Source organism: Pocillopora damicornis, chromosome 12, assembly GCF_964200805.1.
Source record: "Pocillopora damicornis chromosome 12, jaPocDami1.2, whole genome shotgun sequence".
Classification (NCBI taxonomy): Eukaryota; Metazoa; Cnidaria; class Anthozoa; order Scleractinia; family Pocilloporidae; genus Pocillopora; species Pocillopora damicornis.
Window position 1 is genome coordinate 1,352,282 of NC_142681.1, and position 24,293 is coordinate 1,376,574.

Here is a 24,293-nt window from a genome sequence, read left to right on the forward strand (position 1 = left end):
ATAAGTGAGAACCAATCAGAATGCGTGTATAACTGAGCTTATTATATAATGGAAGATCGATAGTTAGTGATTTTTATAGCTCCTGATTGGCACAGGCAGCATCTTTAAAAAAATATGACCCGTTACAGCGTTGTGATACTTACCAAGGCCGTGATTTGTTTATAGCTAAAGAGTCCACGAGATCCTGTGAGACAAGTTACTGGCAGGTCTCCCTCCAGAAGCCCTTCACCTTCAAGTTCTCCAAGGCTGCAGCCGCGTCAAAGACGAGACACATTATCACGTGACACACCGCCCAGAACCATCGATACACAGGCCCGTGGGCGGCTGACAAGAAAAAGCAAAAGCATGCAAGAATTAAACCTTAGTCCTTCTTATTACAAACTGACTTCGTCATCCATACGAAGGCAAAGTGTAACAGCAAGTGACAGCGCATCCAAGGGGGCAAATGCCCCTGAACAATCTCGCAGAAAAAGCGTTGCAAGCACTCCCCGAAAATCATCCATAACCAGGGCACGAGGTGAATCTCCTAGCGCTAGAAGTCGCTTAAGCCAGAGTGGCCCTTTTGACTCTCAAAGGCCGAGGTCTGCTGGGGTGGGAGTATCTAGAAGCGCCTCCTTCGGCTCTAGACCACGCACCTTGATACCTGTAATGGAACCTCGCTCTAAAACAATGGCCAGCTCACAGCCAGCAAGGGAAACGCAGAGACGGGGGTCCTCTGCCATACCCGGAAGAGCTGATAATAGGGGTAAGTTAAAGTTTTGAAGTATAGGCGGGGTATGAAAACCTGCTTAAAATGTTCCCCTCTTCACTCGATGATTATTGTCACGTAAGAGAAAGGTTACCTGATTCCCAGATAACTCATATGGCTACTTTCCTTACACAGAGGAAACACAAAAGAGGGAGCTTAGTGCTAGGCGCCGATCATCTTCAGTTGCAACAGTTGGAAAGGCTCGGTCACCTAGCTCACCTAAGCCTGCGCAGAGGTCAGCGGAAGAAAAACAAGAGAGGAGAGGGAAGCCCATTACATCGAAGATACCCAGCCACCAGCACAAACCAGATCAGCAGGCCACTAGAAAAATATCAACAGGAAGTACACATAGGACTTTGCTATCCACACCGAGGGAAAGAAAGCCTTCCACGGCACGCGAGAGTGGCCTTCAAACTAATGGCATTAAAGCAGATCCAAAAGGCGGGCAGGTGAAAGACAGAGGAAAACTTCAGCCAACGCCGCCTTCTCCTCGAAAGGAGCTTGTAAGTAAACCAGCCATTAAAGATTATAACAACGGGAAGGCGACAAAAAAGATCACGAAAAAAACTCGTGAGGAGAAAAAGGGAAGGGAACTTGGAGGTGTGCGAAATGAAAAAGATGAAATTGAGGACGACCAGTTGAGTAATACAGCATTTGAAGATAGCACCCCTGTTGTTAATGATGGTGAACTAAATGGGCAACATGATAATTCAAGTGAACATTTTAAGGCGATCGATGAAAGTTCTCTTGCAAGAGATATCTCCTCGCCAGATGAAAGGCCTTTTGAAAATCTTTCTGTGAATGGAAAGCGGGAAATGTTGGAATGTTCTTTCGAGACTGACAGTGATGTCACCAGCGACCTTTTAAGCGACTTGACCGACATCGATTACGATCTGAGGAGTCAGCGGTACTCAGGTCTCTCCGAAGCATCAAGTGACCTCTCATTTGGGACCAGTCCTGCTTCTAGATTATTTCACTCGGTAGACCTGGAACGGAATACCTTGGAAACCACTATGGAGCCAGAGAACTCGCAATCAGGACACTCTCAGCAGTCACTCAGAGATTGCCTGTTCAATTTGAATCTACAAGGCTCGGTGACTCCCACAATGAAAAGGCGCATTTTTGAGGATGCATCTGCAAAAGACACCAGGGAAGAGCCTCCAGACAAAGTGGATAGACCGTTGTTACAACCTCAGGACAAAGCTATGTTCTTTGATGTCGAGAAGTCACGCAATGACCGATCTCCAGATGAAGAAGACTCCACTAGTGGGTCTCCTAAAAGGTGGTCACTCGTCCAGTCCCTCATAAGTAGTATCGAAAAACGAGGTAGTAATAAAAATGATTCTCCCAGAGGAAAAAAGAATTTTGCAGCGGTTGGCAAAACTTCTTACGTCATCAGCGCTGGTAAACACAAATTAGACAAATCAACGGTCGGCGTGCAGTTGGACAAGGGTAATTACCAGGCCCCTCGCGTCAGGTCTCCATCACCCGACGAGCTTATCAAGGTAATAATTATATAGTTGATGATTCAATTACTCAGTTTATGATTTTCCTAAACTGCTTTAGACCTTCTATGCAATAAAGGAAGTCATAGACGGGACAGCTTAGGATAGGATGTGTATAATTTTGCGTTTTTCGATATTCTGGATCGTAGATCGTGCTGTTTGCTGCCGCAAGTGACAGTAAAAAGCAAGCAAAATATTTTCGAGCAATCCTAGAACATTGAGAGAGGAATCATCCATTTCTTAAAGATCAGCCCTACCAATTATTGCGCTTGCATTTACAATGAAACAAAACTTTGTTTTAAGCATTAATCTATCTGTTACAAAACTGTTATTTTAGGACGGTTCTCCTGGAAACGATGAAATAGAAACTGGACATTGCGTTATCACACCTGATGAAGAAAATGACTCTCCGCGTGATCAACCAGTGTATGACATCAACAAGAACGTCTCGAAGTCAAACTCCCACGGAAGCGCCGAAATCTTAACAAGTCCTAAACAGATTCCGGGAGAGAAACCATTCGAGAATTCCAATGTCAGAACGAGAAAGTCGTCATCGACATCATCGTCGCGGGAGAAGAGAAGAAAAGATAAAGAAATCGATGCGTTTCCACGACCTCAGCGTCAGTTTACTCTTGAGGAAATGATCGCAGATATGCTTCCTGCTGATGGAGAGTTACAGGAGACTGGGGACCAGCGTGCGTTGTCACCCGAGCCTCGGTTTCAAGCTTGGTTATAACTACGTTTGCTATAAACTTATTTCTAAAAGAATATTTCCAACAGGTGGTAGGCCAAAGTCTACTTTGAAAACTACTCGTTAAAGATGCTGTGAGCTTTCACCGCACTGCCCCAATACTAGCCTTATATGAAAATTCTCGTTTTCGTAATTCGTAAATTTTCATTTGACTTGCACCGTGAGGAATGGGTTAGGAACGAAAGAATTTTTGTCTCTTCTGGTCAGTTCCTAATCTTTCCTAATTTCGTATTAATTCTTCACTTATATCCTCTGAGTATGGAAGAGGCTCGAGAGTTAAACAATGGGTGGGTCCCCTGCGAACTTCATATTGGAATTTAGGAACAATACAATATTTTTATCGACATAAATTATTTCTTTTTAAAAAGCAGGAGGGTACCCAAGGAGGCTCCACTCCCGCCTCGCCTAGCCGCGCCCATGAGTTCCTAAGAGACCAATACGAATGAATAGTACCTCTATTCAAGAACTGGCGTCTAACATACTAACGGTATTCGGAGAAATCTTCGATTCAACTCGGAACTTTTTTTGAACGAATCCAATGCTAATATGCTAATAATTTGTTTTTAGAGACAAGAGCAAGTTAAAAATTTAACGGTCAAAAGGCGCATAAATTACTATTATAATAATTAGTCGTGGAAAGTACGACATATAGAAGATTTTTATTTCTTAAATTGCTGATCGCTGGAATCGAGAAAAACAAACATTTAAGGGTTTTATATAGTTTTAAAATTTTAATCTTATTTCTATTTTTAAAGAGTGTATTGTTCTTATCCTGATCTCATCTAATTGACGTTGAAAATAGGAAGTTGCATTTATTTATTTATTATGAATTTATATTGTTTGGTTGTAAGAATTTGGTTGATGGTTGATGTCATTAATATTCTTGCATACATTTGACGTGTATAAAGCTTTTAATCGTTTTTTTTCTTTTTTCGCTCCCAGAAGAGTTCTCTGACGTGTTCCTGAGAAACTAAATCTCATGCAAAAAGCTAAACTAAACTGGCTTCGAGGCGTCAACTGATCTAACTCTGTATTCTCGTCCATGTCTATTAATCCGTGAGGGCTTGTGATGGCCACTTAGTCTTATTTATATCAAGTAGCATTTCAGTGACGAATTATTACAAATCATCCTTTTTCCATACACCAAAAAGGAGTGAGAGGAGGGCGTGGGTACACAGGCACTGGCACCTCTCCTGAGGGCCCTTGCCCCTTTTTTTCCTCATTAGATTTTCCCTTCCACTGACTGTAAAGACATTTATTGATCGCTGATAATTGTTACTCTGGTCTGCATTAGATGCATTTTGAAATGAAGAGAATTTGCACAATGGGTTGCTCTCTTTGTATGAAGTCCTGAGGAGACGCATACTTTTAAAAAAAATACATTTCTCCTTAAACAGGCAGCAGGAAAAAAAATATCAATTTCCTGAAGGGGTTTACGCTTTTCGAAAAGTTTGCAGATAAGAAAACGAGATGCGCTCTGATCATCTTTTTCAGCCCAGAACAAGTGTATTCTTCAATTGCTCTGTACTAAAGAAATAGTATCATCTTTTAATTATGTTTACAGAGGGATACTGATATCTGTCAGTTTTAATGCATGTTGTTAATAAGCGATCATTGCAAATACAGTGCACATAACATGTAAATACAGTAAGGAGCATGCGCACTATTGCAACTCAGCGTATGCTGACCCAACGTCCAACGATAGCATAATTGCATGCCTCCGTCTAACGTGGCACTGACTGTATGACACAGGTCATTTTAAAGAGTTAGAGTTTTTCAATAGCACGCATCTCATTAGATTAAGCATGTCCGTAATAGTAAGAAATTGTCCTCAAACTTTCACATCTGTAGCGACAAGAAATACACAATTCGTGCATAAATTAACGTAATACTGAAAGGCTGTACCAGTCTCGTTGAAAATCGCTGTAAAAGGAAGATGGAGATCATTCTGCACTACAACTAAATAGTCAATAAGCCTCTTGATAAATAACTGAGCCAAACTATTACAGTTATTTTTCCGTCAGTGAATGTATTTGTCGACGAGTTAATTCTTAATTTATTTTTAAAAAAGTGTAAAATAATTTTTCTTTTATCGTACAAAATTTTGTTTCTTATTAATTAGCACTGATCCTCTCTGAGTCCAAGTCGTGGTTACAAAATTATTCCGTTTCAGTTGATCCTTCCAAAGCTGTCGTTGAACTTGTGCCTCCGCTGACCGCCATACTTACCTGGTCAAAATATCCTGTCCCTACCTCCCTCTGATGTTTATGTGCAGTAAAGCCGAATTGCGCTTGCGCAAACTCGTCCTCTTGAGTCTTGGTGTTGGCAGACATACGTCACGTGCTAACTTGAAAATAGCGTGATTAAGCGAGTGGAAGCCAGCTTAGGTAATAAACTGATGTCTGTAGCTTATTTTACCAAGTTCTTTCTGAAACTCAGCAATCTCTTTATCGCTGAGGTTGGCTTTCCAGTTGAAGGAAGGCGAGCAGTTGTATGCGAGCGGCTTTCCTGGAAACATGGAGTGGATTCCATCGGCAAACATATGCGCTTCGTCCAAGTTAGGTTTACCTGTCTCGCACCAAATTACATTTACATTTACATTTACATTACAGATTAACGATCCTCGGAGTTTCTCCACCGCTTCTGGTCCATAGTCCCGTCGAATAACAGTAAATCCGTACTTTCGTGTGCAAATTTTTAACAGTGTGTTCATCTTGAGACCTTTACTAAGAGCCATTCTGGTTGAAAGCGAGAAGGTTGTCTAGAGTCTGGAAAAAGCTACTAAAATTAAACGCGGCAATACTGACCCATCGGAAGGTTAATGTCACGAAACAGGATGTTCAGAACCATCATTTTTTTTAGTAGTTTCTAAAAATACGTGCGGAGGTTTGTGCAATTGGAAGTCTGACCTGAAGTAGACTGAATTAAAATGACAATTATGTAATTTCATGAATTTCATGAGGATTTTTACATAAGAAAGAGGCCGGGATAGCGCGGAAAACATGCAACGTACACCCACAGAACTTATATCGCATTAAGACCAATTAACTCAGGAACAATCAGTACTGCTCGATAAATTTTCACCCCAAGAGTGAAAATTTCATCCGTAATGTTTAGTGTAATGAGATCACCGGTAAAGCTAACGCCGTCCAGTTTAAGAAATGCAAAAGATCATGGCTTCTCTAATTTGTATTACTCGTTGACTCCTTGTGATATTTTGCTTTGCTGTGATTGGCTGTTGTGATGAGTCTAGTTTTGATGGGTTGTGATGTGCGCTCCTGAAGAGAACTCGATAGTTCATTTTGCTGTGATTGGCTGTTGTGATGAGTCTAGTTTTGATGGGTTGTGATGTGCGCTCCTGAAGAGAACTCGATAGTTCATTTTTTGAAACCTCCCATAATCATTTCTTTAAATGTCTTCATTCTTAATCGACACAAGTGGTTGCTGATCTTCATAACGGTATGTTGTCTTCTATCATAAAGATATTTTGATATGTATTCTGACGTCGCGATGGAAGAATTTGTTGAAGCAGAAGTTTTTTCAATTGCCAAGATTTATTTTTCTAGGAAAGGTTCATAGGCTGTTACAGGAAAAGTTAATAAAAGTCATACTTTATTTTTATAGCGCTATTTCCTTTAGCTCAAAGGCGCTTTACAATGATTACGATTGGAAATCAAAATCAAAATTTTACAATTGTAGGCGGTCTATCAGAGATTTGGGTAGTCTATACAATAACGAATTGGCATTACCTAACTTAAATGTAATGACTGACTTTTCGGTGTCTGCTAGCCGGATAAACATTCTCTTGTCTTGCTAATGTTCTTGAGGTGGAAGAAGTGGTCCTTACAGATACAGGTGACATGTTTATCTAATAGCATGTGCTCATCGAAAATAACCCCAATGTTTCTCGCAGAAGGGGATGGCTAGATCTGTTCACCAAACACACGACGTACTCTATTGATGGGGGGTGGGGGGGGGGGGGGTGGACGATGTCGCGTACTCAAGATTAGTAGCTCCGTCTTTCCTCTGTTCACTTTTAGTTTATTGTTCACCATCCACGAGTCGATCTCGGAAACACACGCAAAATGTATCAATATACATCAGTATAACGAATTCAAAAGGCTGAGGGTACACCTTTTATGGGAAAAAAATTTAAATTATGCCGAAACAAAAGTGATGTAAAATTTTAAAGTTAATTGTTATTTTCGCAAATAAAGGTTGAGAGATAGCATGATTGACTTGATTAAACGCAACTTTATTTTGAAACCTAGCCAATTTTTAAGACAGTAGACAAGACGTGACGGGAACTACTTACTGCTAAATTAAGTTTAAACATGCATGTTCTCAGAGCCGTGAAACATAAAATCTTCCCGTGTCGTGATCAAATATTCTTCATTCTCATTTCACAACATAAATACAAAGGTATAAAAAATTTTAACGTATTTCTGGTGGATTTTGTTCATAAGAATGCTTTGTTCAATATCCTCAATAAATTATTTGGATCTGTAGTCAGTGTACGCGGTCAAATATTAAATATCTTACGTCATATATCTTCACTATTCATCAAAAGTCCTATATACACTTAGTAGATTTTCTTTAGTTACCTTTTATAACATATATTCAAACGATCTCTGTTTCTAATTAATTAGCACTGATCCTTTGTGAGTCCAAGTCGTGGCTACAAAATTGTTCCGTTTCAGTTGATCCTTCCAAAGCTGTTGTTGAACTTGTGCCTCCGCTGACCGCCATACTTACCTGGTCAAAATATCCTGTCCCTACCTCCCTCTGATGTTTATGTGCTGTAAAGCCGAATTGCGCTTGCGCAAACTCGTCTTCTTGAATCTTGGTGTAGGCAGACATACCGTGATCTTTGTAGTCACGTGCTAACTTGAACATAGCATGATTAAGCGAGTGAAAACCAGCTAAGGTAATAAACTGATATCTGTAGCCCATTTTACCAAGTTCTTTCTGAAACTCAGCAATCTCTTTATCGCTGAGGTTGGCTCTCCAGTTGAAGGAAGGCGAGCAGTTGTATGCGAGCGGCTTTCCTGGAAACATGGAGTGGATTCCATCGGCAAACATATGCGCTTCGTCCAAGTTAGGTTTACCTGTCTCACACCAGATTATATCACAATATGGAGCGTAGCTTAATCCACGAGCAATGGCTTGCTGCAGCCCAGCGGTTGATCGATAAAATCCTTCGGCTGTTCTTTCGCCAGTCAAGAATGGCTGGTCACGTGGATCGATATCTGACGTCACAAGCGCCGCTGACTCAGCATCTGTTCGTCCAATGATAACGGTAGGAACACCCATGACGTCAGTAGCAAGGCGAGCAGCGTTTAGTACTTTGATAAACTGTTGAGTTGGCAGAAGAACCTTTCCTCCCATGTGACCACATTTCTTCTCTGATGCCAACTGATCTTCAAAATGGACGCCTGCAGCACCAGCTAGGATCTGTTTGAGTTGATAGAAAAAAAGATGAAATCCCAGCTCACTTAAGTCACTATCAATATTTGAATGAGGGAGATTTTGGTAATTCTCCGTCTTTCGCAATCGGTCTTTTTTTATGAAGGAAATAGTTGCGATTAAATCACCATTCTTCGCTTGCTCTATGGGACGGATACGCGGTTTGATTTTGAAGGGTGAGAATTTGTGTTTGCTCGAATCAAAGGCTCCAATCTCACTCTTGGTTTGAACTCTTCCACTTTTCTGTCTTTTTCTACCAGATGTTCGATGTACTCTCTTTCCAGTTCAGAAATAACTAAACCACAGAAGGGAATTATAAACTAAACTGACCCACTATAATCAGCATTCAAGCATTATTGTTGAGTCGTTTGTGTTCTGTTCAATAGAAATTGGGAAAAAAAAGAAAGCTGAATGGAACTTTGATGAGACACTTACCATAGATTTCGTGATTTCGAAGGCGTTCAACGGGCCACCAAATCCAGCCTCACAATCAGCCACAATTGGCAAAAAGAAATCGATATGTTGATCATTCCCTTCCATGTGCGCAATCTGATCTGCTCTGATGAAGGCGTTATTGATTCGTTCAACAAGCTTTGCCGCTGAGTTTGCGGGATACAAACTCTGATCAGGGTAGGTTTGACTTGCCATGTTACTGTCTGCCGCTACTTGCCAGCCACTCAGATAAATAGAATGTAAACCGGCCTTAGCCATTTGAACTGCTTGACCACCTAAAGAAGGTCATTAAACACGGTTAGATTCCGTCATTCAATGTTCAGTTGGAAAACGTAGGCAATTAGAGATTAGGATCTCGGACCCATAGATTTCGTGATTTCGTGATTTCGTGATTTCGTGATTTCGAAGGCGTTCAACGGGATCTCGGACCCGGCAAAATATGTCCGCTAAGAGAGGTTCTTTATTTATAACGACTCAGTGTGCCTATACATTATCATCACGGAGCTGAATTTGGATGATCGATTATTCTGTTGAATTCATGATCGCCTTATCAGGGCCAAGATGTACAGCACGATTAGCATAACTGTATGACCAGAGGAAAATTTGTCTAATCCGTTTTTAATCCGTCATGATTGTATCATTTACATGGTTGGGTGCATGTTCATTTTTTTCTTAAGGCGAAAAAAAATGGTTGCTTGTTTCTTTAACTCTGATGAAGAAGTATTCGTGCGCCAATGAGCCTTAGAAAGAGAGTTTTTTCTCTTGTACGAGTCAAAAGGAAAAATGGCATGAGTAGCTAAGAAACTTACAAGGAAATATTCGAGATACCCCTGAAAGTGATAAAAAACCATTCTGGCTTTAACATCAATTGGTATCTGACTGCTCCGAGAATATACGTTGAAAATAAATATCACGCAAAGTTCATTTAACAACTTTTAAAAGATCTGCTATTATGATGCGAACATCAGCAAGTTGTTCTAATGAGAGAAAGCCAAAGTTAAAATGCTCTATAAAACATTCCTAGTGCATTTTTATTTTGTAAAAAACCTTAAGGAGTTCTTTTCAAAGATAAGTTTCTGTGACTACCTGTCATGGCGCCAAGAGCGTTCACATACGAGTTTTCTCCACGGTTTATCAGTTTCCAAAGCCGCTGTGCGCCTCGTGTGGCTAAGGTGTACTCTATCTTTAAAGATCCTCGGAGTTTCTCCACCGCTTCTGGTCCATAATCCCGTCGAATAGCAGTAAATCCGTATTTTCGTGTGCAAATTTTTAACAGTGTGTTCATCTTGAGACCTTTACTAAGAGCCATTCTGGTTGAAAGTGAGAAGATTGTCTAGGGCCTGGAAAAAGCTACTAAAATTGAACTTGGTAATACTAACCCAGCAGAAGATTTTTTCCTCTCTTTATACTCATCAACAGACCTCCCTGACCAATCGAACGTGAAAAAACTTCGCTTATTTGGAAGTACGTGTGCGTCATCATTTGACGTCACGTTGTCAATAAAGCATTTGAATGTACAGAACTGTAATTAGTTTTAAAAATCATCGAGTGCACTTTCGACCCGTCTGGTTACCTTATCAGAAAGGGGCATGATCACCCTTAAAACTTAGCGATGTTAGCTTCGTATGATTTCCTTCGCCTTCACATTTTAGGGGTAAGCAGTCAAATTGAAGTGTGGTGTAGAACAGTACGTGTTAGGTGATGGAACCGTGACCATGACCCATTGTTCAGCCTATTGTTTAGCATGACTAACGGGAATTAACAATTTCCCATATTAACATCCTGTATTATTAGCCCATGACTGAGCAGTATCATAGAAACCACAAGACGCCACTAAAGAAAACACTCTTTCTCAAAATCGTTCAGTACAGCCCGGCATTTTGGTTTGATGCACTTGAATAAAGGAAAATGGGCAAAAAACCTAGTCAATACATGGACTCATATTCCTTCATGAAAGGGATTTCCAGAGATATTTCGCTGACATGTTTAAGTAATTCATAACCTCGTAATCTTGGGTTAGGGGAGAGGTGAGAAACGAATTTTGGTATTATTCTACAGATGGACCCTTTTCGGCCCGATTGACTATAACCGTGTAACTGAGCAGGTGCAAATCAGGTTTAGGTTCAGAGGAACGCATCAGAACCTAAACTTGCGGGTAGCTATTAACCCGACGTATCGTAAAGTTCTTTAGAACTAAGGAAAACGTGAACACTGGGTGTTCTAAGTACTCACACTTAATTCCGCCAGATGGACGGTTTTGGAATCAGAGGTGCATTTATTAGGTCATCAATTATATTCCGGTCAAGGAAACTATTTTGTGTTTACAGTTCCTATAGCTATAACACATCGTTGCCTTACTCAAGGTGAAGCAGGTCAATAGGCCTGCACCAATACTGGGCTCTTCACCAAGATACGTCAGAAAGTCTTGATTTAAACTGATTTTCATGTGACGTGACATCTACCTGACAAAGATTACAAAAACATATAGTTGATTCAAATTTAAACGTGACTAGTTTGTTTTCACCCTCTTCTTCGTGAGCGACTAAGGGATACGTGACGCACAAGGATGATGTTAGAATACGTGATGTGATGCCTGAGAACAAAGTGACTTAGCAAATTTGATTTAATACGCTGGTAATGAAAAGTTAGGTATCAAAAATAGCATCACACTTGGGAGATTTTTTCGTAGAACCTAGAATTTCTGGAAAAAAAAAATCCGTAAATTTGATTATGTCCGGTCATGTACGACTTCTATGTAACACCATAGAAAATAAGTCACACTTTTCTGTCTGGTCATGGTCACCACGTCACGTTTCGTACTGTTGGAGGCATACTGGAGGCGAGGGCTGAACAAATTAAATCCAACTGGGCATCAAAATAATAACTATAACAAGTACTTTAAAACCTTTCCATTTATCCATCCAGTTGAGTTCCTGTTTAACGGAGACGAACTCAAAGGGAAGAAAAAAGTACGCACATAACACATTTTACGTTTTGTTCTTACATACATCTTTCTAAATATTTACTTTGAGCTCATCAGTGAAGAAAAGTGAAAGCGGTGGAGAGATTGCGAAAGCGTTCTCTTTGAGAAGAAATGGGCTGAAATCGTGAAAAATCACATGGAAAATTTTTTCTTACAAAAGTTACGCTTTGACTTGCGAAGTCAAGCGTAACTTATTTTGTAATATAACCCGACGTGTTATCCGTTTGGCTTTTAGGAACACAAGCATGATACAGATAACGAAGGGCGAAAACTAATAATTCACTCAATATTCTATTTTTTAAATAATCCTTATCATACTCAATTCGTTCAAATTCATAAAATGAACGCAGACTAGGCAGGAAGACTCAGACTTTCACGAAGTTTTATTATTACAACCAAAATTTTATTGAAACAATCTCAGAATTTTAAATGAAAACAAACCAATAAATATGACACCGTGGAATAGGATGGGTTCAGACATTACAACTACCTATCGGCGTAATCAGTAGTGTATACACTTGTCTGATAAATAGGTTTGCCTAGGCAGGCCACGTTAAGGGTTCAAAGTTGGCGACTGGCGAAGTCAAGTGTTCTTTGTTGAAATGTTTGAAAATCAGCACCAAGGCAAATCAATTGATTGATACGTGATTGGCAACCCCGGGTAAAAACGTGAGTTACGACACGACTGTGACGTCATACAATCCGATGTAGCAGAGGATAGGATAGCAAGTTTATTACTCAACTTATTCGCCTTTCGTTTGCAGCGACTGAGGTCGACTTCGACAACCAGCTGTGGTCTTGACAATTCATTACCCGTCCTCAGCCAACTGTTTTGAGATCAAGGAACAGAAAGCAAGAGGAAATAAGTCATTATTTTCAAGGTTTCACTGGAACCATGGCTACCAAGAACTGGACGTTATTACGCGAAGCGATTTTGAAAATGAACAAACAAAGATACTTGTCTGTGATGCAGGGTAGAAATAAGTTCACTACCTCAACGAATTCAAGAACACTTTATCATAACACGAACAAGGTTACTGATACAGGATTCCAGAAAAAGGAAATTAATAACCCCGGAGAGGGCTTGCATAGGAATGAACTAGCAATTACAGGTAAAGTGGTCTATGAGCCTGGTGGAAGATCATTTTTGCTCATCATTCTTACAGATTATACTTTTGGTGTTACACTATTTCGCACACGTTGTCTCTAACATTCTCCGTCAGTCTAATCATAAATATTTAAGTTAAGATCAAGCGTTCACTTTTTGTGTACTTTTGTTATGAGGAAATAAAATAGAAGGGAGGAAAGGAAAAACAGTCCACCGATAGGCGGTTGTTGTTATATACCAGTGACCTGATGAGATATATATTTATTCTATGGTATATCTAATCGTTAGTTATTTTTTTTGCACATCGCTTCTTTGTATCGGCTTTACTCTTATTGGCACATTGGGCTGGTTTTAATAGTTTAAAAGCCTTGACGGAAACGGGTCATGGGAACAATAGAGGGCTACAGAATTTTTTATATTTACTAGGATCTTCGTTACTAAATTGTCCATGAAAGAATTAAACAGGAATCTGTGGTCGTCTCCTCTGCCGGGATAAACAGATGTCTAAACCAGTTATACACTTCAACCAAGGGTTCAGAACCTGACAGAGAATTATTGTTTACTGAATTCAAATAGTTATAAGTTGGTAGTATGTTATAAGTAATTTTTTAATAAAGATGGCTATCCGACCACACACTCTAAAAAGTGAATGGTGGATCAAAACCAAGGAAGGAAACAAGTTTACCCGCTGAAGCACGCATAGTTTGTAAAAGAGTAACAGCCAAATTGAGATACGATTCACTTCCTTTTGATTTGACACGTTGTACATAATTGTCACGTAATGCGTGGGTGTCTTTGTCACGCAATGTATTAGCAGTAAACAGATTAATAGCTCCATCGGGGTTGCCTATCTTGTAAATCAGTTAAGCCTAAATACACCTTGGGTGATGTTCTTGGTATTTATCTCCCATCAACACACAAAAACTGAAAGAAAATCTCAGCCTTAGCCACGATATTCTCAACATTTTGTTCCCGAAATTTCGTCAATTTCTGCGTCGATGGTCATGTACAAGGTGCATTTACATGTAAACAAAATGAAAAGAGATTGGTCGCTAAAGAACACATATTTCAAATAAATTCATTGAGCAGAGTTCTTTCACCCAACAGGGATGATGTCAATGGCAGATTTTCCTTCTGCACACTCACAGAGATCCAAAGACCTAGTTTCCGCACAGACACAAAGTGGTTTGGAATGTAGGCGATGCTTGACGCATTTGGCGCTTGGGACCACACGAGAAAAAACTCACAATGATTCTGAAGATAACACGAAAACCAAAGAGTCACTTTGTGGACTTTTATTCAACTGTTATGTGCTCTGTCTCTTCGTTCTAGGTTCCTATATACCTATGGATTAATTAGCTGGAAGATGTGTAGAAGCCTGATCGCATTTTTGCTTGAGGGCGATTTCAAGATTAACATCGGCAGCCATTAGAAATCACCCAATATATATATAATATGTGTTTAAGCTAAACATTATTCCTCTATGAGGAATGACGTGGTTCTACAATATTTGGTCACGAGACACGTCCTAAATCAATGGCGCACAAGCAAATATATTATGCAATTCAACTATGGATATGTTCTTCCAGAAAATTGGAGTTCGTAGTTGTACTTGGGGAATATTGATAAAAAAAAAACTTTAAAATCTTTCTTGATTTTAGAAGTCCTGTTGGGTTTTGCTGTAAAAATAAGACTTGTAAAAAGATTTTTATCAGGCAATTATTCAGCAATAAGAAGTAACAGAAAGAAAATATCTGTAAAAAATTATGTTGTTTATTGAGTAATTTTCAAAAAAAGAAGCGCGTAGAATCTGAACGCTTCTTGAATGTCTCTTCAAATTAAATTCAAGATTTGTGTTAAGAGGAAAAACTCTAATGACACAGAGTGTACTTGGTAGTTACACAGTGATATAATGCCGCGGAAAGTTACCATTCTAGGCTCTTACTTGGCGTAGAAGACACAGTATACGTCACACTATTGTTTTCATTATTTTCTTATTTCCGGTTGTGATGAAATTCTATTTTGACGTATACTGTGTCTTCTACACCAAATAAGCTTCGCGTCGTGGTTTCCTACGCTTATCTCGTGTTCTCCCAACCTCCCGCGTGTTTACATCAGGCTATGTAAACACGGAAACTATTTTACATTTCTTTAATGAGGCACTTTTTCCGAAGATTTCAGACTTAAAATAATTTTACATAAATTACCCTCTTTTTCCATACATTAAAACTTGTAAACTACTGTAGTACTAGTATGTCATAATGGTTGAACATTTGTATTTTAAACAGCAAAAATGCCAAGCCTTATTTTTTAAACAATAATAAATTCAGTATCATAGGCTACCATATTTACAGTTGTATTTGATAATGTAAATTGTTAACAGCAATATAAATATATAAATAAAAACAGCAAAAATAAATAACAACCCAATTTAGGGAATTAAAATCGAACCAATTTGAAAATAATCAAATACAATTTGAAACAAAATATTAATTTTCTTGCGTATTGAAATAAAGATGCATTGTACTGTACATTAGCTTTTGTATGAATGTAAAGTCTCAAAAGGTATTCCCAGGGTCCATAGGAAACATTTTCTTTGGGTATCACTGTTACAGTTGGACTGAAAAAGACAAGCAGCAATGTGTATTTCACAGGAGCAAAAGTCAGGGCACTCTACAGATTCAAGTCCCAAGGCTACACCAGTATAATTTTATACAGTATTCTATACTCTGTATTTATAAGATTTTCAATTAAACAAATAATTTTCATGGTGTTTCTCAGAAATTTCACAATTTCTATCAATTAAAATCCAGTATTTTGGCTACAAAATAAGAGTGTTTTTTTGTATAAGAACCTATTGTTCTTTGCCAGCCTAAATAGGTTCTTATATATTTGGGTACTAAAATGCCCAATTTCAGCCTGTAGGTTCTTAAATCACTAGGTTCTTATACGCGGGTGTTTACTGTATCTCAGTCATAAATACAGGAAACAAACACTGAATGAAAGTTTTTTATTTTATTGAAATATTTCATTGTAAATTCTACTTACGCTATCTACGTAAAAATTGTTAGAAATCGGGCTTCAATATTATAAACAAGCACTAAAGTACTTCAACTTTCACTTGATAAAATATTTTTTTTAAGCATGAACCATTGCCATAAAGAACTACATCTAATGATACACTTTAAGCTGCTAATAAATATATTACTAGAAATTTTTAATACATCAGTTTTTCATTAGGCTTGTGTAAAAGTTAACAGCTATTTAATAATACTATCTACCACGGAATACTCCATAAAAATTGGAAAAATAACAAATAAAATTAGTAATGGGAATCTCCTGTGCTTCTCCAGCAGACATATTGTGTTAAAATAAAAATACAATGAAACCCTTCATAAAATTCTACTTCAAAAGACATCAGTAAAATAAAAACATCACATATGCAGTGATAGAAATTTATCAATAAAATATGACAGTATAAATGCTTCCCACTGTTTGAAAATGATAACAATTAAAAAAGGAATATTATGCATAAAAAAAAACAGTGGTAACAATGAATATTTCAGTAAAAAGATCAGATTTTAATATTGCACTTTAGAAAAGGGGGCTAAAAGTTACAGTATCTTCATTATATGAATTTAGTAAAAACATCTTAATTAGTAGCATTAAATAATTCCCAACAATGTAACCTAATTTGTTTCTTTGTCCACGTTGCAATTGTCAAATAGCTAGATTATAGCTAGCCCCATCTTATCCAAAAGAAGTCACCATGAGACTATCATACAATTACTTTCTTGTTTCTGCTCAATAAAGTTGATCACTGGGAAGTCATTCCACAATTGTGCTGAATCATTTTGGCCCACTAGCTCTGACTTTTCATCTGTTGCTGCATCTTTGCAATCATCTCTTGCATTCGCCGAAGCTGAAAATCAATCATTCAATCAAGTTTGTCACTCCCTCTGCTTAATAACTGAATATATTCATCCATCAGCCACTGTGTCAGACAGTCAGTCAATAAGTCAGTCAAGAAAGTAGTTAGCTGGTGAATCAATCCATCAATAAGTCAATTCATTCAATCAAAAAACCAACAGACAGACATACAGACAGGCAGACAATACAATCAGAGTCATTCAGTAGGTCAATCACTTAATCAAGACATGTTTGCCACTTTTTTTGTCTCTCTTGGCTAATTACTTACCTCCTCCTCTTTCTCCATCAAAGCACGGTCTTTCTCCATCATGGCACTTGTGATGTTACGAGCTCTGAAGTCAAGACAATTAAAAAGCATTTGTTTAGAATGATTGCACTTTTTAACAAAGTGACACATAACATCACATTTCAAACATGTCAATGCACCTTTTGCCATTCCTTGGAGCATCTTCAACATTCCCATTTGAGAGCTCAGTTTCACCTGACAGCTGAGCTGCTCGGAAGTTCTCATAATGACTTTCCTGTGTCACTTCCTTGAGGTCCTGCATGTGAGTTCTGTGAGAAAAGATCAATTGTAGGATCAGCTTAAGACCCAGGTTGTCCATCCTGCTAGAGCCTAGCCCACTTTCAGTAGCATGGAGTTACTATGATTGTCCCTACTCACTCCCCGACCCTTCCCCCTTTAACCCTGCCCCTCCCCCCCATGGGAAGCTGGTCCATCAAACAGTTACCTGAGTTTAATCTTAAGGCTTGTAAAGGGAGACATATTTTTAAAGGAATTGTCAGCTTACAGTGTATGTTTGTTTGACTGTTTACCAAATGACATTTAAAGAAAAAAGTTTGAGAGACACTTACACAAGCATAGTGCGTAACTTCACAAAGTCACAGTGCTTTGGGTTTTCAACTGAAAAAAAAGGGAAAAAACACTCTGTCAGCAATGAAAGCTTTCATATTAATACCTATAAGCACTTTGGTACTTGACTACATTCATATCACCAACATGTCCTACCTTCAACCACTCCCCAAGGGTAAAGCCGTCCTCGAACCTTCTTGCCACACACCTCTATCAAAGTATTACTTCCTACCACAGCAAATGGCATGCTAGCCTGATAATTAAAAAAGCAGAAATGTAATCATGACTATTAAAAACAAGCTTTCTTTAGCTGCATGTCAGGTATAATGTTCTGAAATGTAAAAATGTTTGTGTGTTTAATCCATAGCCTCTAAGTGACAATCAGCAAACGACACACTAAAGAGGTCAAGCTTAAAGTTTCGACAGAGTGGTTCTTGGAGCCTTATCTGTAGAATAGTTTGTCCCTGGCCAATCTACTTCTCTTGTTGGCCACTGGAATTTAGTTAGGCCTTAGAAGGGAGGTCCTCTACAAACATCTTACTGGCATTTTAGGGAATGCCAATTGTTTAAATATGGACAATTTTCACATTAGTTTGATCAGGAAGGGGGGTCGTGTGTACACCCTTAGACTACCCTCATGGTCATGCACTTGTGTCAGGTTGGGGGGGTTGTGTGATTCCCTCACCCATGGAACCTTACCTCACAGAGAGGATGCCAAACTGTTCTACAAATTATGCTGAATTTATCTAAATTCATCACCTTAAGTTGTTTTGTTTGCTCTACGTATTCTTCATCTTCATCACTTTCACAGTCTGGGAGCTCATAAATTGTGATACCTTGTTCCTCAATTTCATCTAAAACCTAAATGGAAGAAAATTTCATAAAAGGTAATGAGAGTAAAAATTACAATTAAGAAGTCTAAATGTGAAAACAGTCAAAGGTAACAGAACAGTCAACTTCTCTGTCAGTCACTCCTCTTAACTAGAGTTCTATATTTACACATAATTATATTTACACAAGTAGTTACAGTGCACTCGCAATAGTAATATTAGCGGTTGATCATTTATTGTCCCTAAACTTGCTGGACCTTGAACCTACCCTTCGTTTCATGCTGTTCAGTTCAGCTGGAGTGAGAGTGTCAGCCTTTCCAATAACAGGAACAATGTTAACTTTGTCATGAAGCTGCTTCATGAACTCAATATCAAGAGGCTTGAGTCTGAAACCAAATTCACCATGAAACTCAGAATACTCAAGTTGACAAAATAGCTACAAAAATGTTTTTTTATTCCTCTTAAAAACTGGTAGCTAAAAACATAACAAACCCATGTCCTGTTGGAGCTATAAAGTAAAAACAGCAGTGTACTCTTGTGTCCACAATGTGCCGGCGATTCAGTCCTGATTCATCTTTAAGGTAACTTTCAAACTGTTCTTTAACGTAATCCAGAATGGGTTTGAAACTGATAAAGAAAAAAGTTACATGTAACTCTGTATAAATATCTAATAGGTTAGAATAATTCTACTTTTAAAAACACAGAGTGTTCAGATAATGAACATAGCTGCAGAGAGTTTCAAACACTTAGAGTCAGGCCCATTTTCACTGTCTTTTGGTCTGCTTGTTTGCATTAAGCAGCTAACTCTTGATTATTTTAATTCCAAACTACATAAACATATTTCATAAATATTAAACCTACATGAGTACAAACAGTCACCTCCTTTGTTACTTACTCTCTATGACCCTTTTGCATACCTCAACAGTCTTTTCATTGATATATCTTGATTGTGTTCTGTATTTGATTGTCACAAAAAGCATATTTTCAAATAAAAATGAACATCTGAAAAAGACTGATGAGAATTTACATCTCTCCTTCCCTATTACAGCCATCTCTCCATAATAGCACTTTCCTAAGGTAGCTGTTGTGAAGTGTAACTTTGTAACAAAATGTAACCTGTCTTCATTGTCCATGCCATCCCCATATCCAGGAGTGTCTACAACAGTCAGACGTAACTTCACCCCTCTTTCTTCGATTTCAACGGTTGACGTCTCAATCTTCACTGTTCTTTTTACACAATCTGCAAATTTAATACATGTATCCCTTAAAAACCGACTTTGAGGTCAGTACTGTAAGTTACAGTTCAAGTTTTTCCCCCTGGGATCTATGGTCGAAGTGTGAAGCACACTGGCCATAAATCCAAGTGGAAAAAGTGAGGTTCCATAACGTACAGAACAGACCAAGAAATTGAGGTTAATAAGATATTTATCAGTTATCTGAGTTCAAATGGAGGAAGAAGATTTCAATTCAAACAAACTTTTTTAATTTAGAGGGCCATACAGAGAAATACAGCTTGCTAGATTGACCAATCATTGTGCATGCATGATAGATATAATATCAGGTTTTAGAGTCAGGCCAGTCAATTATATGTGAAAACTAAATTTTCTTGAGAAGGCCCAAAGATTTTGAAAAAAAATAGTATGAAATTAAAAATTTAGGTCACACAGGCCTCACCAGCAGCTTTGGGTAGTTTCCTGTCAGCATAAAGGTCTGTTAAAAACAAACTGTTGACGAGTGTTGACTTCCCCAGCCCTGATTCACCTGTAATGCGAGGGTAACAAATTAAACAATTATCAAAGGGGTAGAATGGACCATAAGATTTTAGCACCAGGTTTATAACATTTATTTCCATGAAAATCATATCGGAAATAAACTACTCTGAAGCTGTTGTATTTATTCCAACATACTATATATGTTGCAGGCATAGGAAACTCAACCAGTTATTTATCCTGCCTGCAACATCGGCTCCCACTCAGACCATGCATATACAGGGACAGAATTTGTATGAAAAATGAATGAATAACTACTCACAAGTCTGTAGCAATTACACATCACTTTCATCATATCACATTTGCCATCGGTCTCTAATCCCACACTTTGTTTGTAGGGTATTTTCTACGTATGACATATAAATTAACCCCAATAATTTCCTTCTAACAAAAGATTCATCTTTGTTAATTTCCTGAATGTTGTTCCTTTATTTCCTTATGCCAATTTTTTGGCAACAAATTGAAACTTGTCCACTGAGGTCAACAAAACTGAAAATGCCCACAAAAATTCCAGTAGTTCAAAAATTTCAATTTGGTTCATCAGAGACCCAAAGATAAAATTTAAGCAATCCTTTAAAAGCTTCTATAAGGATTGAATAATGAAACTTGTATCAGTTTAGGAGAAATTAAAAAATCCTATTCATTCAACAGGTTAACATTATCAGAAGTGAATAAGTGAAGGCGCTTACCCACAACCATCAAGGTGAACTCAAACCCTTTCTTGACGGATTTTCTATGGACTTGATTTGGTAAATTAGCAAAACCTACATAGTTGGCCATGGCTTTAAATTCCTTTAGAAAAGAAACATGAAAATATAAATGAAATAAAGATTGCCAACAATAATTGCTTCAAATTGGAAAGGCCTACATGTAAATGTCAATAAACAGGAAATGAATGAATCGATTCTTCATTTTGAAAATTGCACAATAGAAACAAATTCTAATTTGTTCCTCTAAACAGCATAAATAATACTTAACTGTAAAAATTTATTAAAAAAATGAGGCTACTGACATAATAAGGCTGAGATCATACAATGAATTAGTCTATCAAGTAAAAATTTTCCCTAATAGAAGACAAGCTCGAGAAGTGAGGTGTTGAACACAACCAATAAGATACAGGTCATATGATAACTTAATCTGTTGAGTTTGTTTATGTTGGTCTCAATAGATTATATAAATTGAAATGGTCATCTTGAGGTGTAACCATCCAAAAGGTCAACATTCTTGAAGATTGAATCTCTGTGTTCTTTTGTGTAAACATGTAAAAAACAGGAGCCATCTTAGAAAGTACAATAAGAAACTGAATTACCTTTTTTCAAGAATACAATAAGCTAAAAAAATAATACTCTCAAAATTCATAAAGAGGAATGGTTTTAACGTTGATAGACCTACCTAATTTAAAAACAGTAATCAAGTAATTGATACAAAATCTACAAAACTAACCTTATGTCCCTTTATCTTTGATACATAGAAATTGTGTCAAAATATATTTTTGAATTCAAAACTTTGAATGTTATCTTGAAATTTAGTAATATCAAGGCAATATCAAAAAAATGTTTACCAGTACATTGAAAAAAAAAATAGAAAATCTTATTATGAACAAACAGCTCTCCATGCAAACAATTTACAGAATCCTTTTTTTTCACAAATAGATTGACAAAGCTAAAGTAATCTCAGTTACATTAGTCTACTTTCAGAGGAAATAAATAAGGTTGGGCATGAATTATTAAAATAGCTTGGTGGAAAGATTTACAATCAATGAAAACCATTAAATAAACTTCTTATGCCAATATCATTATTGAGTCATGTTGCAGTCCATGATGTCAACAGAAAGCATGCATAACAACTAATTTCACTTCTATTCTTGCAAAGGAAACCTACACCTAAGCCCCATAACTTTTAGCTGTTTTTCGTGTTTGTTAACAATGACATGTGACCTAAATTTTTTTTAACATTTCCCAAAGTTTTTCACAAATATTTCATATTGTTGATAAATAAATATATCATAAAGTGTTCTCAATATCTAAAATGCAATATTCCTGTATATCAATATTGTTCACAAATTATGAATATTGTAATGAATTCAAGATAAAAAGTAACAGATTTTCTACCAAAATTATGGTTAAATTGTCCAAACATACCTCAAAAAATAGCATTATCCGCTGAAAAAATCATTTTTCAATAATCATAAAACAATAATTAATTATTTAATGTATACTGGATTTTAGAACTGCAAATAAATTGAAATCATAGAAAGAACCATGTAAAATATGATCAATTATCAATTGCTGCATTCAGCCCATTTTCAAACTTCGAGAGCATTTTCCCTGATAGATTTTAGAAAAAGAAGTTTCAAAATTTCAATTTAAGTTCATTTAGACAGATAACGACAGCGGGGGTCGGTTTAAAGTTTGATTTGGTAATGACACAGTACATGTGAGATGACAGCTTTGCATCGTGTTAATTCTAAAGAGCAACTCGGTCAAATCAGTCGAGTTCCATTACATGTAAAACAAACCGCCGACTGTATCCATTTCATATCATCAATACTCCTTAATCTGCAAATTTAGTACCAGAAGCATGAAGGACAAGAAAACACGAAATCACAAACTTCAATGATAGTGAAATATAAATATTAACTGCAATTGTAGTCAGACAGGATTCTTGAATCAGGTAATTCAAACCGTTAAGGAGAGCGATCTGCCCATTCCTTCACAATTATGAGTCAATAAAACCAATTTAAAACAACCCCTTAAACAAGAAATCGCGTTAGCTAGTTTCGATTGAAATTATTCCAGTTTTCAGATTTCCCGCGCGCGATCGATGAATGTTGTGCGCACTCATTCGTAAATGTTTTCGTGCAGTCTATCAAGAAGGAATATATCTTATGATTCTGATCAAAGTACATTGCTTCATTTTCCTACCTTATGCTCAACAGAAGGTAGGACTTTGTACGTGACGGTTTTCACTCGGGTGAGGCCAATTCAAGACTAATAGGATGACTTCATGTGTGGATTTCCCATTCACCTTTGACAACGAAGATTCCCACAGTTCCTAGCGAGGCGATACTTCGTGATGACCACGCGCGGAAACTGCGAGGGATACGATCCAAGCTAAAATGGTTTCGTTCACATTCAACACTGACATCTTATTTCTTGGCCAAGAAAGACTAGGCTTGTCCCTTGGATTAATTCTTTTTTACAAGGATTGCCTTGTGCAGCGGAATCAGAGTGTCCAGCTGAGCAATAGGCCCTCTTTATAAAATAATTCAAATAGTACGCGCGCTCTGATTGGCCATAAAACCATTTTACATGAGCGTATGTAAACACGGTTTTCGTTCCCCTTTCATTAGTTATTTTATAAAAGAAATGTAAAATGGTTTCCGTGTTTACATGGCCTGATGTAAGCACGGAAACCATTTTACATTTCTTCAGTAGTCACCAGAGGATGTGCTGACAGCGGCTCTCTCCTTCATGATGCGCAGATCCGAGAGATAAGCCATACTAAATCAATGTGACTACTTAGTCATCTGCTTCAAATGAGCTTCTTATCTTCTTATCTTAGATGACGGATCACCAAAAATAAATTTGATTGTAAAAACGGACGGACACAAAAAAAAAATAAATAAAGGGGGTAAGTTTCTGAAGAAACTGTGGTGCTGCGTTGGAAGGAAAATATAACAGGGTAATTTAGTATTATCAACTGAGTTGATAACGTAAATTGGCCACCATGAAGAGTTTCGAAGCTGAAGTTCCGAGCCTTAGCCCTTCGTCAGAGCGAAAGTTCTGGGTTTCGCGCAAGTATTAGAAAACAGTTTAGCTTGTAGGCCCTCACTAGAATGGCTGGTAATTTTGTAATTGATACGGAAAATGTGTAGCAGGTGGTGATGACTTTCTT

The 24,293-nt window shown here is 37.7% G+C and overlaps 4 protein-coding genes across 4 annotated transcripts; 2 read left to right on the top strand and 2 right to left on the bottom strand.

The window, feature by feature from the left end:
* Positions 1–165: 165 nt before the first annotated feature.
* Positions 166–3,911, top strand: LOC113676697 (uncharacterized; the record flags this gene model as incomplete). The annotated part of the gene is given in 3 exon segments (XM_089190564.1): positions 166–745; positions 884–2,253; positions 2,591–3,911. Coding segments are annotated over 3 exon segments (2,349 nt in total), but the record flags the coding sequence as incomplete, so codon positions are not given.
* Positions 3,912–7,238: 3,327 nt separating this feature from the next.
* On the bottom strand, positions 7,239–10,308 carry LOC113676734 (uncharacterized). The gene is made up of 3 exons (XM_027193429.2): positions 10,010–10,308; positions 8,906–9,198; positions 7,239–8,458 (listed from the first exon to the last, which is right to left on the bottom strand). The coding sequence occupies exons 1-3, from the start codon at positions 10,230–10,232 to the stop codon at positions 7,646–7,648; spliced, it is 1,329 nt and encodes a 442-aa protein (XP_027049230.2). The 5' UTR covers positions 10,233–10,308; the 3' UTR covers positions 7,239–7,645.
* A 2,141-nt stretch (positions 10,309–12,449) lies between these two features.
* On the top strand, positions 12,450–14,883 carry LOC113676736 (uncharacterized). Its single transcript, XM_027193433.2, has 2 exons — positions 12,450–13,018; positions 14,122–14,883. Exons 1-2 carry the CDS (start codon positions 12,802–12,804, stop codon positions 14,367–14,369), a joined length of 465 nt encoding a protein of 154 aa, XP_027049234.2. The 5' UTR covers positions 12,450–12,801; the 3' UTR covers positions 14,370–14,883.
* Positions 14,884–16,009: 1,126 nt separating this feature from the next.
* On the bottom strand, positions 16,010–23,628 carry LOC113676735 (septin-2). Its single transcript, XM_027193431.2, has 12 exons — positions 23,321–23,628; positions 21,086–21,188; positions 20,302–20,388; positions 19,744–19,867; positions 19,120–19,254; positions 18,896–19,013; positions 18,557–18,658; positions 17,954–18,050; positions 17,800–17,848; positions 17,371–17,499; positions 17,213–17,276; positions 16,010–16,936 (listed from the first exon to the last, which is right to left on the bottom strand). The coding sequence occupies exons 2-12, from the start codon at positions 21,174–21,176 to the stop codon at positions 16,877–16,879; spliced, it is 1,056 nt and encodes a 351-aa protein (XP_027049232.2). The 5' UTR covers positions 21,177–21,188; positions 23,321–23,628; the 3' UTR covers positions 16,010–16,876.
* Positions 23,629–24,293: the final 665 nt, after the last annotated feature.